The sequence below is a fragment of the Penicillium nucicola genome (assembly GCF_028828085.1).
Source record: "Penicillium nucicola strain IBT 29836 chromosome Unknown utg000006l, whole genome shotgun sequence".
NCBI lineage: Eukaryota > Fungi > Ascomycota > Eurotiomycetes > Eurotiales > Aspergillaceae > Penicillium > Penicillium nucicola.
This window is the reverse complement of record NW_026643130.1, coordinates 2583339-2595773: the sequence shown is the minus strand read 5'-3', so window position 1 is coordinate 2595773 and position 12435 is coordinate 2583339. Positions and strand designations below refer to the sequence as shown.

At 49.2% G+C, this 12435-nt stretch overlaps 3 protein-coding genes across 3 annotated transcripts; 1 reads left to right on the top strand and 2 right to left on the bottom strand.

The window, feature by feature from the left end:
* Positions 1-1372: 1372 nt before the first annotated feature.
* N7511_006996 (uncharacterized protein) lies at positions 1373-1756 on the top strand (the record flags this gene model as incomplete). The annotated part of the gene is made up of 1 exon (XM_057129373.1): positions 1373-1756. One exon carries the CDS (start codon positions 1373-1375, stop codon positions 1754-1756), a length of 384 nt encoding a protein of 127 aa, XP_056983929.1.
* Positions 1757-1895: 139 nt separating this feature from the next.
* Positions 1896-3459, bottom strand: N7511_006995 (uncharacterized protein; the record flags this gene model as incomplete). Its single annotated transcript, XM_057129372.1, has 7 exons — positions 1896-2247; positions 2309-2691; positions 2739-2806; positions 2860-2896; positions 2946-3130; positions 3189-3321; positions 3376-3459. 7 exons carry the CDS (start codon positions 3457-3459, stop codon positions 1896-1898), a joined length of 1242 nt encoding a protein of 413 aa, XP_056983928.1.
* Positions 3460-4664: 1205 nt separating this feature from the next.
* On the bottom strand, positions 4665-10287 carry N7511_006994 (putative GTPase activating protein (Evi5); the record flags this gene model as incomplete). Its single annotated transcript, XM_057129371.1, has 9 exons — positions 4665-4751; positions 4802-5630; positions 5689-6343; positions 6399-6619; positions 6683-6790; positions 7472-8821; positions 8873-9229; positions 9289-9896; positions 9949-10287. The coding sequence occupies 9 exons, from the start codon at positions 10285-10287 to the stop codon at positions 4665-4667; spliced, it is 4554 nt and encodes a 1517-aa protein (XP_056983927.1).
* Positions 10288-12435: the final 2148 nt, after the last annotated feature.

Below are 12435 nucleotides of genomic sequence, written 5' to 3'. Positions count from 1 at the left end.
GCTGTCCAAATGTATTGGATACCTCCACGGCAGGTGGCCGATCGTCTCTTTGAAACTTATTTGACTATGGTTCACCCGCAATTCCCTATCATTGATCGCACTCAGTTCTCTGGCCAGTACAAAAACTTTTTTGACAAAAGTTATTCGCCAAGTGACAGGTGGCTGGCAATGCTGAACATGATATTTGCGATAGCATCGAATTACTCTTGCAACAGTGAGATAGCAGGGCCATGGTCTGCTCAAGACCACCTCTTTTACCTAACCCGTGCCAGAATGTTTGCTATGGGCGGTGATAATCTGTTCCAACATCCAGACCTTCAACAGATACAAGTAGAGGGGCTGATTGCATTCCACTTGATGTCTATAAGCCAGATTAACAGGTATGATATTCTAGTCTCTTCAGCGAAGTAAAGCTAAATGCAGGCGCAGAGCATGGAGAATATCAGTTCTGGCAGTTCGATCCGCAACATCCCTCGGTATTGACCTGAAAAATGACAGCAGTTCAATTTCAGGTCTCGCCAAAGAAATGAATTGCCGAATATGGTGGTGTCTATTTACAATCGAACACAAGCTGGGATTAATAACTGGCCGAAAAACAGCGATTTCGTCAAATGCATTCAGCTGTCAATTGCCTCTTCCCTTTAGCGAAGATCAATTGTCAAATCCCTCAGCTACCGGGCTTCTCGAGAATCTAGAATTGAGAGAACAATGCCTGAACAAAGCAATGACGAGTCCCTGTCTCGGGCAAATGGACAGCAAACCAACGAAAGATGCCCTATTTGGACGTCTATGGCTTCAAGCTCAACCTGCAAATGCTGCCCTCTATTTTTTGTATCATTGCGATCTCACAGTGCTATCTCAAGAAATTTTGAATCGAGTTTACTCGGTCGAGTGCGCGATGCTATCATGGAATGAGATCAAGAGCTGCATCAGCGAGCTCAAGACAAGTGTCGATCATTGGTTGATGAATCTTCCTCCTGGGCTCAATTTTCTTCACGTGGAAGAAGAGCATAGTGAAGCCCACCGGGCAAAAACGAGCTTAGCATTTCACTATTATAGCACACAAATTATGCTCGGTCGGCCATGCCTCTGTCGACATAACACACAGAGAAAGGAAGACGACATGCATGGCTTCACACACAATATGATTTTGTTAACTCTGGATTCTGCGATGCACATGCTTGTTTTGCTGCCAGATGAGCCAAACACGACTTACCTTTATCAAATCTGTCCATGGTGGTGCATTCTTCACTACATCATGCAGATAGCGACAGTGATCATCTTGGAATTGTCATTTGGCTGCGTTCATATTCCAGAAAAAGAAAGCAGTCTCATTCAGCTAGGTGAAAAGTCTGTTAAATGGCTTTACGCAATGTCCAAACACAGCGTCGCAGCGCATCGTGCTTGGAAACTGTGTGAAGATGTACTGTCTCGACTGGCGTCGAGGCTGGGATACGACACTGGCAATTTACCACCTCATCCAAATCAGGAGCAAGTTAAAGCAGTTGACGTCGCAACATTATTCGCCCATGATGATCAACGTCTACCGCAAACCTGCTCTCAGGAAGACAATATCGCAGGTCGGGATGACATTGACTCGACCTTTGCGGATGAACCGGGGGTTGAGCCTTCATCTGCACCAATTATGCATGATCGTATCCCAGGCGATGTGTATTTCCCCTATGATCCGATCACGGGGGAATTTCTACGTGCTTTGTTCCCCGAGTTGAAAGAAGAAGAACGGTGGGGATTGTAGTCATGATTCAAGTTTATTTCACTGTCTATGCTTTTTTTGAATATGGGGTGGGATTCATTGACACATCCTTCGTTGTATTAGTTTATTCAAATGATTTTAAGGATTCTATTGAAACATAGGAAATTCATGTCTTCGACCATTATCGAACGTACTTCGCATCCACGTCCACCAGCTCTACCTCGCTGTTCGTGTCCGAACGCGCGGCATAGTTCACCGAGTATGTGACAGACTTGTTGATGTTGCTGTTTCCATCGGTTTGTTTGATATACTCCGCCGCGTTCGAGGGATATGTGCGGCCCCGAGAGCCTCCCAGAAGCGCAGGGAACCAGCGACCGATGAGGGCTCGGAATGCAGGAAGACAGGCACACAAGATGGAAATCTGGGTTTCGATCACAGACCAGTGAATCAGCGGGTATAGACCGAGAGTTTGGTTGATACCCCAGCGGTTGTTCCAGAAGACGACGACTCGGATAATGGCGATGACGGTAAGCCTGTAGCAGCGATCAGTAAGCTGTCCAGCTTGGGAGGTTATGATGAGATTGGAATCCTTACAGTGAGCCAACAACAAACATCAGTGCCACAGTAAGCTTCTTCTTCCACGGCAGCTGCAACTTGATCACTTCATACACAGGCATGACAATCAAGATAGAGTCGATAAAGATGTTGACCAGGCAGTTGATCAGAATGGAAGTGATGAAGTTGATACACTGCCCTTGCTCCTCATTCATCCAGCCAGTCCATGTCAAACGTGTCGGCAAGCAACGGAAAGAATCCACACAGGCCCAGGTGATACCGGTGGCAGCGTTGAGGCCCATGAGGACATAGGACATATAGCGGAACGTGCGGGATTGGAAGATCCGTAGCATGAAGAGACAGACCGAGATTTTGGCGAGCGAGATTTGGATCTTATACATTACAGCGAGAGCTTGGAAGGTCTAGTTTGATTAGCTTAGCGATTGCTGGACAGGGGAGGAGGACGAACCTGGTAGAACTTGGTAATGTCGTCGAATGGGACATCCCAAATATTCTGTCCAAAGCCAAATTTAATCACTGCAGGACTTGATCAGTATCTTGTGTCCAATCGACCACCGATGCAGGCTTACTGTAACAATTCAGGACGAAAATGGCTATGCCGAGGACCTGCAAGACGGTTAATATGGCTCCGTAGAACATGGCAAGTGATACGCACGAAAGAAACGATGATTGTATAGTCATCCCATCCCCATCCACCAGCCAGGCCACTGCTCTTGGCGACCAAGCGTGCGGCGAAGAAAAATGTCGCGAGAATCAAAGGAGTCAAAGTTTCACCCTGGATAATCCGGGGGCCTTTGAGAGGCGTGATGTCACATTTCTGTTCATAGAGTCGTTTGGTGGCTGGCGACCGTTAGAGCTAAATTATACAAATGGCCGATCAAACACTAGTGAAACTCACTAAAATACTCCTTGGTCGTGCACTTGCTTTCCGCACAGTTCAGCAGCGCGGTCGGGCGGGTGTCACTCTCGCAAAAACAGGTCGAATTGCTAGTCAGTGAGCACTCGGAGAACAATGCTTTGTTGCAGTCCAACTAGGACAATCAGTCTCCAGCCACAACATGGGAAGGTGGACGAAGTATACGTACAGCGCAGGAAGGGAATGTGGTGGTCTCGGCATGCAGACCCACGACCAGTAGGGCCAAAAGAGTGGAAAGCAGGAGGAACCTCATGGTGAAGGATGGGAAAAGAAGAACCTCGACAATTGAATCAAAAACGGTGCTGACCTGGGGCAACGGCCAGTTTTGTCCTGGTCGTCTACAACTGATACATTCCTAACCCTAAAGGGAAATCGCCGCAAGTCTAATTCAGCTTGCCACATGGCATCGACAGATCTCGGACTAAATATTTCTTCGTCATGAAGTGGGGGGAATCGACGCTCAGCATTCGATTTCCCCATTTCCAAAGATTGGGTCAAGTGAAACGTGCCCTAATTTCGGTGAAAACCCCAACGGAGCGCTTCATATAAAAGAAACGGGGCTGGATGGAATGGGGGGAATCACCCGAAATCTCCATCGAGATGATAGGCACATTATCGGCTGTCTCCGCCTGGTTCCGAGGTTCCTGTCAGCCTTAACAGTGAACGGTGTTGGCGAACACCTCCATGGCCAGCTCTGCAGGCCTAGAATCGCGTGTGTAGGGTTTTCATCCTTGGCAATGGCATAGGAAATGGAATAGGCCAGGGGAAAACAAAGGCGCATTCGATCGGAGGATCAAACTTTAATATGAAGCTATCGAAGTGGCGCAAGATGTAAGCGCAAATGTTCTGCAGCGTTAGTTCTTTGGGTGCTGGGAGCTCGTTAATCGCGTTCATCTGTGCAGCCTGTGAGCATGTTGAACCCCCCGGTCGTGGGATTTGCAGGAACAGACCGGCCTGAACTGCCGAGTGAAGCTCCTTTCACCTTGGCAATCGGGGTAAATATGCACTAACGTTGCATTCTCCGATTCTCCACGTATCTGATCAAAGGTCCACTTGAGATTTCAGGAAAAGTTTTCGCCACCCAGCCGAGGCTCGTTCATTCTGGGACAGAAAAACCGACAGCATACGAAAATATACGACAATACGAAAACATGCGAAAACAGGGCAGGCTGACATCCGTCTAGCGGAAGTATGCCCTACATCAGTTCTTAACTCCATGGCAGATTTTGGGATACTGTAGGTGAAGCATGCATACGGGGATCCTACATGGTATACACAAGTGGTCCACAATCGCAGCGATCTAAAAAACCCGGAGCTAGTTTGGCCGCGATATCGGGACCCTGGTGCTGTATCTTATTATCCACCTTCTACCTTAGGGTATATACAATGATTTCTAAGTATTACGTATGGACATGTCCCGCCTCTATCATTCGCAGCCGTTGTCGGCCTCCACTTAGCCTATTGTATTTTGCCCGTCGCCTGCAGGTTCTTTACAGGATGTAAAAAGATAGGGGGGAGACAGAGTCGATTATTGTGATTTTCCCACTGTGTGCCGTTAATAGGAAGCAAGGGCCATTCATCAGCAGAGTACATACCTCTTCGGCGCCGTCAAAGCCCATCCAGGCTCTATACAACTTCTCCGAGAACTTCGAGTTGAACATGAAAGTCGTGTTGTAAATGATATCGTTATGCTTGTTCCAGCTCCAGATACTGTCCATACCAGCGTTGACTTTGCCAGGTTCACCCGGATTGGCACGGGAGTTCAATTCTTGAGGATCCCACCGGTGCTCATGATATATTGGGTGGGGGATTTGCACAGCCTTCAGACCATAGTATAAAGCCCAAGAGAGAGGTGACATCTCCGAGGCGAGCCCAACTCCCCATTGAACTTTGTCATGGTGTAAAACACGAAGGAGTCGCGCAGACACCCGAGACATAGCAACAACAGCCGCGCGACGAGGCGTCTCTTGCTCTTGGGGGAAATTAAACACGCGATCGCGGAAGGGCCAGTCTGTCCCTGTCGGATCGAAATGGGGAAGCCAAGTGATTAGCTCGGCTTCTTCGCCTACTCCCCAGATGCCGGGCTCTTCCTCTGGGTGGAGAACAGGGGGCAAAGGGGTCTGTCCTTCAATTTCGATTCCCTGAGCAGGGTGGGGACCCCAGATGCTCTCATGGCCGGCCATGATCTGGTCAATCTGCTCGTTGAACTCTTCCCAGGTGCCGTGCACGGCTGGCATGTAAAAGTAGGTATTGCGTTCCCACAGATACTTGCGTGGCTGCTGTTTGGCGAACTCGGTCGCCTGCTGTAAGAGATCATACATATTGCCAGTATACCGGGCATCCATTTCGAATTGCCAAATATAGTCGTACTGAGGGTGGAGCTGGGAGAAGATCTGCGTGGGCTGGAAATACTGCAGTATTGCTCTAGGAGGGAGTCAGTGGAACTGGTCTTTTCCATCTCTCTCGTGGGGATAATGCATACACATGGACATCAATCTCAGGATACCAGTCCTTGAGCATTTTGTTGTTAAAGAAGACTGCTAAGCCTCGAAGTTCCCGAGGTAAATGTTTCTCTTTGAATGCAGTCCAAGCAGCATGATCGCTCTCTTTGGGCAATGCTTTGTCCTGGCAGTCTACCAGAAGAATAATCTCATACTCTCCCCCCGAGTAAAGAGACAGCTCCATGATCATGGAGCGAATGTTGTACAAGTCGTTCTCGGTATACTGCATGCCAATCCACGAGCGCAAGATAACCGCAGTCCGTGACTCCGGTTGGGGCTGAGCAGCTTTTCGGGTTTCTTCCAAGTGCTTCAGAGATGATTCTGGTGGTGTTTGTTGCGTCTCCGGGTCGAAAGATTTGAAAAGGCCCCAGACAGTCTTCTCGTTTGGCTCAGTCGTACTATATCGAAGCGTATTGCGCTGCAAACATGCCTGCTGTAATTGAGCCCAATCGACATGCTCCCAGTCGATCTCGGCTGCTTCACTCGAACCAAATGATTCACTCTGCCAATCATTCATTTGCGATGTCGCATTCCCCTCCGTATATCCATACGGACCATATCGGGAGTGGCGATCGCTGCAAAGGCTCCGATCCAAATTCCAAGCTTCGTACGATCCAAAAATGGGCGCGGGAAAATCTACATTGGTCATTAGTCTCCTTCTCGGCCGCTTTTACAGGGTATTCCTCTGCACCTGATATATTCCAGTGGTAACCACTCGTCATAGTGTCTTCATCTTTGCGACTGAGAAGTCGGCCGTGGGGCCCCATGCAAGGCTGAAACGCCCCTTTTGACGCAGAGATCCATTGCGGACTATCATAGTCTGGATAGGGGTCATTGATAACCCGCGATGAATTAATAGGCCGTTGACTGGCATATTCACTCGGGAAAGGGACACTAGGAGGCTTTATAGGTCTAACAAAGTCAGAAACTGCCGGGGGAAAAAAACACGGACAAGACACCGGGACAAGTAATTACTCAGTCAATTTGTTTCGTAACGGCACAATAGAAATAGCCTGCTCTCTATAATACGGAACAAGAAAAAACAAAAGCAACAAAAGCGCCGCAGCAACTGCAAAACGGCGCCTTGGAGAGCCAAACAGACCCCGCAGCGCCACGAGAGAGTCCATCACGGCGAAAAAGGCATGAAAACGCGAAATCATCGGGGAATCTGCCCCGTTTTCTACTGTTTTTTTTATTCCACTTCTCGCGCGAGGCGTGGCGGCTTGGCTCGGCTTGCCGCTGGAGCCTGGTTCTTCAGGGCTATTGAGCTGATCGGGCCAATCGCAGGCTGCAGATAATCCAGGTTGGGTCCTGCCGAGAGTCTAGTTTTGGGGGGAATTTCTTTGTCAATAAATAGGGGCGCACGAGAAAAGACATTTCGAGCATAAAGAGAGAGAGAGCATTCGTGGTATGGTGATATTTTCTTAATATTCATAGTGTCGATCAATGGCTTGACGCGTTCGGCAGCATCCGAGAAGTGCCGGATCGGCAAAGATGATGTCTCACTTGGCTGTGAATGTGAACAGTGAGGTGAATCATTGTCCTGGCAAAGTGAAGTGGTTGCAGTATGCATTCATTAAATATCAAAATATCAAGGTATGTACTTTCCAAAGGGGGAATATCGCTATGTACTCAGATACAGAATCTCAACCAGCTCTCTAATTCACTCCAATCCAATATGACCCATTGGACTGGCCAACTGCCTGGGCCGGACAGGCATACGCTGGAAGGTAGCTATACGTATTTCTCCATCGCTATCAGGACGGGGCTTCATTGTTGGCCCGTCGACCCCATCCACTGAAGAAGCCGCCGCCTCCGGTATTGGCGGCAGGGGGTGTCATCACTTGCTTGGCCGGTTCAGTGGCAGATTTGGAAATGCTGATTCGGGATGGAGAAAGGCCAACAAAGGACTGGCGATGCTCTAACTTCGCCGCCTGGGCTGGAGTTATGATCTTTTTTAATGACTCCAGCCTGCTCTTCACCTCTTCGAGCTCTTGCTTTGCAACTGCCTCCGCAGTCTTGGAAGTGACGAGCTCCATGAGCAAGGTCTCATCACCCGCCGGTCCGTTGTTCTCGGTTGCCAGCACCTTCTGAAGACCCAGGCTACTAGTCCGTTTACTGTATGTTGGGCTTTTGGTGGAGTTGGTGCGGGTGAGCTTGAGCTCACGCAGACCACTCGTGGGGGAGTGAGCCTCTCCGTAATCAGTGGGAGAGGTATCCGGTGGAGTCGCTGTAGTCGAAGTAGGGGTTTTGAGAGTGCGTAATTCCCGGTTCATGCGCTCGAGCCGCTGTCGATCGCGGTAATTGTCTTGAATTCGGCCTCGAGCTTCTCGTAGTTGTTCTTTCATCGACGCATTCTCTTTTTCAAAATCGTCGATGCGACGAGTCAGGTCCAAGCAACGGCCAGCTTCCACCTCATGCATTTCTTTCCATCGTGCGACATCGTCGTTTAATTGGAGCTTTGTTTGGGTAATTGAGATACGCTTTGGCACGCTCGGGTCAAAGCGTGCCTTGGCCTTGTCAATCAATTCGGTCGGCGTTTCAGCCGGCATCTCTTGGATGAGACTCAGCATTTCCTTGGCCAGAGCATGATCTTCTTCACGGTCCTCTCTCTCCTGTTGCAAGTCACGTGTCAAATCAGCTTGCTGGCGTTGGAGATCGCTCAGTGCTATTAACAGGTCTTCAATCTGGGTATGAAGGTCGCGGTCTTTGTGATGTGATGACAGGTTGGATTTGATTCGTGATTTGCCATCAGAGCCTGTTGTGGCAGTTGACAGCTCGGTGGGCGCAGTGCTTGCGTCGGACGTACTTTCAACCGAGTTGAGAGTGGAAGTGAGGCTTTGTTTAGAGGTGGAGCGACGAATGGTACTGTTCGGACGTGTAGAAGTTGAGTTCGGGTTGAGTGATTTGACTGATTGATGGGAGTTAGAAGAGCCTGTCCACAACTTTCCAAGGAATCCAGAAGCTGTGGCCTGCATCTGGGGGAAGGAGATTCCAGTGGGGTTGCCCTGGGACTGGTTGTAGCTGGCTTCAAGAGCTTGGAGGCTCTCCCTTGTCACAAGACAAGTGAGAGAAACAAAGTCATTGACCAAGTCATCTGCGTTAAACGCGTATCTGCATCACACGTCAGTAAAGTCCTTTGTTCAGGTGATAACCAAGACTTACGTGTCCCATAAGCTACGCGACAATAGCAATTGCATCACATCCTCAAATTCGGCACAAGCGAGAATTCTCTTCTCGTTGCGCTGCATCAAAGAAAGTGCAACGCGCATAAGAGTCTCACAGGCACCTTCCAGGAAAATGACGTCGTAGATTCGGAGAAGCATCGGGAGTGGACATGCCACCGCAAAGAATGATAGGAACCACTGTGATACGTAGACCGGTTCAACGTGCAGTGACTCTAGGTGTTCAAATAGAGCAGGCCGATGGCGCGCGAGGAGATTTTGGAATTGGTAGACATGAAGATGAAGACCAGAGAGATCGGGAAGGTAACATGTTCGGAGATTGTAGTGGTCCATGAGACTAGAGTCAAGTCAGTATTTCTTGATCAACTTGCATCATCTTCCATCGCAGGAACTTACCGGACCAAAACACAAAAGGCCTCGGCATCTGTCATATGCATGAGCAGAGGACCAACCACAAATCCAAGCCCTTGGCAATAGCCAATCTTGGTATCATAGAGACTGAAACATCTCAACACTCGGGCGAGCATCTGCTGGCCCTCGCCATTGGGATCGCGGAACATCTCCACATTGGGGAAGCTGCGACCAATGTCCTTGCCAATCAGCCCATCATACGGACTGCTTTCTCCCTGGAGTCGTTGGAACTCTTGCAAAAGGTTCGGGTCGCGCGCCCCCGCTAGACTCGGCCACACCACTCCTCGCAGTGGGGGAGGTACACCTCCCTGGATCTTATTCGAGGTCAATGTCGGCAAGCGCTGAGCCGTCTGGTGGTAATCAGCCACCAAGGCTGCCCAGAATTCCAACTCGGTCATCGGAGGAGGGGGCAATTGGGAGTATCGCAGCTCAGCCCGCGTCGGGTCCCTGATGAGTCGCTTGATCTGGTGTAGCGACTCGGAGCGGGATTGCCGCTGATGCGTCTTATGTGGCACATTGGTAATTCCTGATTTGGGGTTCGTCGCCAACGCGTTATTCTCTTGTTCGAGTCGAGCGAGAAGGAGGGCGGTGGACTAAGAAAGAATGTCAGTGCCCGCATTCCACCTTTCGCGACTGTCCACCCACATCATCGGACCCTTCCCCGCGCGGTTCTTGCTCCTCCGTCTTGTCCAGATTCTCCCAATTCACGTCGTTGAAGCCTTCCTCCAATTGTTTCTCTCCGTTGGCGTTCGGTGTCGGCATATCGTCTTCGGGGGTCGGGGTTGTCCTTCCATCCTGGATTTCCGGGCCAAACGAGTCGCCCTTTTCCATGTGGCTTGCCTGCACTGGCGTGGGAGGAATGTCGAGATTACGCCAATCGGGCTGTGTGTGCTCCGAACTGGACTGGATATCGGATAGAGCGACAGTGACCATTGAATCGTGGTTCAACGCGTGCGAACCGGGGGAAACTGGCGGGCTTTCCATGGTGAGCAGGGTGTGGTATGTGGGTTATATTTGGACGCTGGACACAAGCGCAGATCTCCGCTGCATTGCTGAGCTTTAGACTGAAGCACAAACTAAGTCGAGGCGACAGTTCGCAGTCTTAATCCACACAAGAGGCTGGAGAAAGGAAAAGGGAGTCAGGAGAGCAAATCCACTTTAGCCCCTTTAGCTTTCCCCTCCTGAAGTCTCGGCCCCGTCGATCCTCTTACACCGACTGTTTTGACTAGTTTTCTGATATTAAGTTGACGGGAATTGAGCTCTGGAGTTCTTGTCTTTCTTGCTCTTTATTGTTCTTTACTGTTCTTGTGTGTGCCTTATACTCCGGACAGTTCCCTCTTCCGTTGACGTTCCATGGATCTTCTCCACGTTAATTTGAGCTCACCATTCAGAGCATCATACTGGTGGGGAGAGTAGGTTAGGGGCAATGGCACTATGAAAGGACCTCTATTTCGGACGATTATTACGACTGTGCAGATGACCTGCAGCTGCACTCGAACTATTTGTTGATGTACAGTACAGTCTGTATTCCCGCATGATACAGTGTACTTCTGTATTTGCGATACATCAGGGGTGATTACCGTAATTTGAATCCCTATCTATTGGTCAATAAGCTATCTCTTGGCCCATCATTCGTGACACTCGACGTGACTCCTGTAAGGTAATTACGCGCCACCGTTTCACCCTAATCTGCTGGAGGTCACTGGAAGGAAATGACTTTAGAGGCTGGCCAGCGTCATGTCTCTTCTCATCGGAGCGGGCGAATGCTGTATAGCCCGAAGCTAATGTTGAATGGAATTCACAGGCCCTGGCCTTTGCTCTGTGGATCTCCCGCCCCTGTGGTCCACCTGTCAGTATGAAGTTTTTCGAGCCCACTTGGAAGATTCGAGATTTTTGGGTATTGGAAGTAAACTAATCAATAGTGGGACATAAGGTGATCAATGCAAACCGCTCACCTTTGAGGGAAATTTGGCTTGTAGCAGATATGTTCATGGTTCGGCTTTCTAGGCTAGGAGCAGCCAGATCAGAAACTGTACGATATACTTGGCTGACATCCTAATGTGCTCTTCTCATGGATTCGGAACCTGGCAGGCTAGAAGGACATGCCTCCTTGCCGAGGCCCTTGTCATAATATGTAAATCACCCGTTTCAGTTCGAGCCAATCGAAATATTCCGCTCGCATGAAGCCCAACTCCATGCAAGGGCTATATGATATGCACAATCCCCGCGGCTGGACCTATCAATAGAAGATATTTCAGATATCATCCCATATAGATACACTGTCCTTACTCTGGTGGTCTCCGGAGGTGTAATTGGGAGGTGGGATCATAAAAGCAATCGGAAGAAGTCGATTTCCTTGCACTTCCGCCCAGATACGGCTTGAATTGCATTCGAACTCTTGTCACTTATATACAACAGTTTCTCAATTTCCAGACTGGCATTGAGGACTCTTGATTATCGCTAAGTAGTGCTCTAACTTCACTGAGCAGGTAATGGTGTTTGCGCTGGGGCTATTAGCGTACCTCGGATGCATTGCTTCCGCTATTAACGTTACGGGGATCCCCAACGTTATTACTGTACACCATGATTGGGGTTCAACTCCTGAGTAAAATGAATGCTATCCTTGATGATAACTTTGTTGGCCCACAGAGTTATCATAGCATGTTTCTTTTAGCGCCATCGTGGAGTCAATCCATTCAGCGCGTCAAACTATATTTAGACACTAATAACTCGATTTGCGCTGAGCGCGCTCAAAATTGGGATTTGTTGACGTTTTCAGAGATACAACAGATCTATGTTGTCTTAATGCATAAGCATTAAGTGAACTTACAGTACACAGTACATTATCAACATCATATCTGCAGTCAATCAGAATCATCCATTTGTGAGGGGAAGCAAAAAGCGTGTCGTTTGTTTGGAAATTGCCTATTTGGGCCGTGTTTGCAGGCGGTGAGGAAGAATGATGATCCGAGTGGTCAGAAAGGATTCACCGCTTTGATAGTCGGGGAAGTCGCGTTTCAGGCAAAAAACAACACTGCGGCGGTTCCCCTCAGCATTCTTGTCTTTTCTTCACCTGCTCTGAGGATATGTCGGGTCTTGAGTGATTCGCCTTTGAAGCTTGTCTACCTGGCG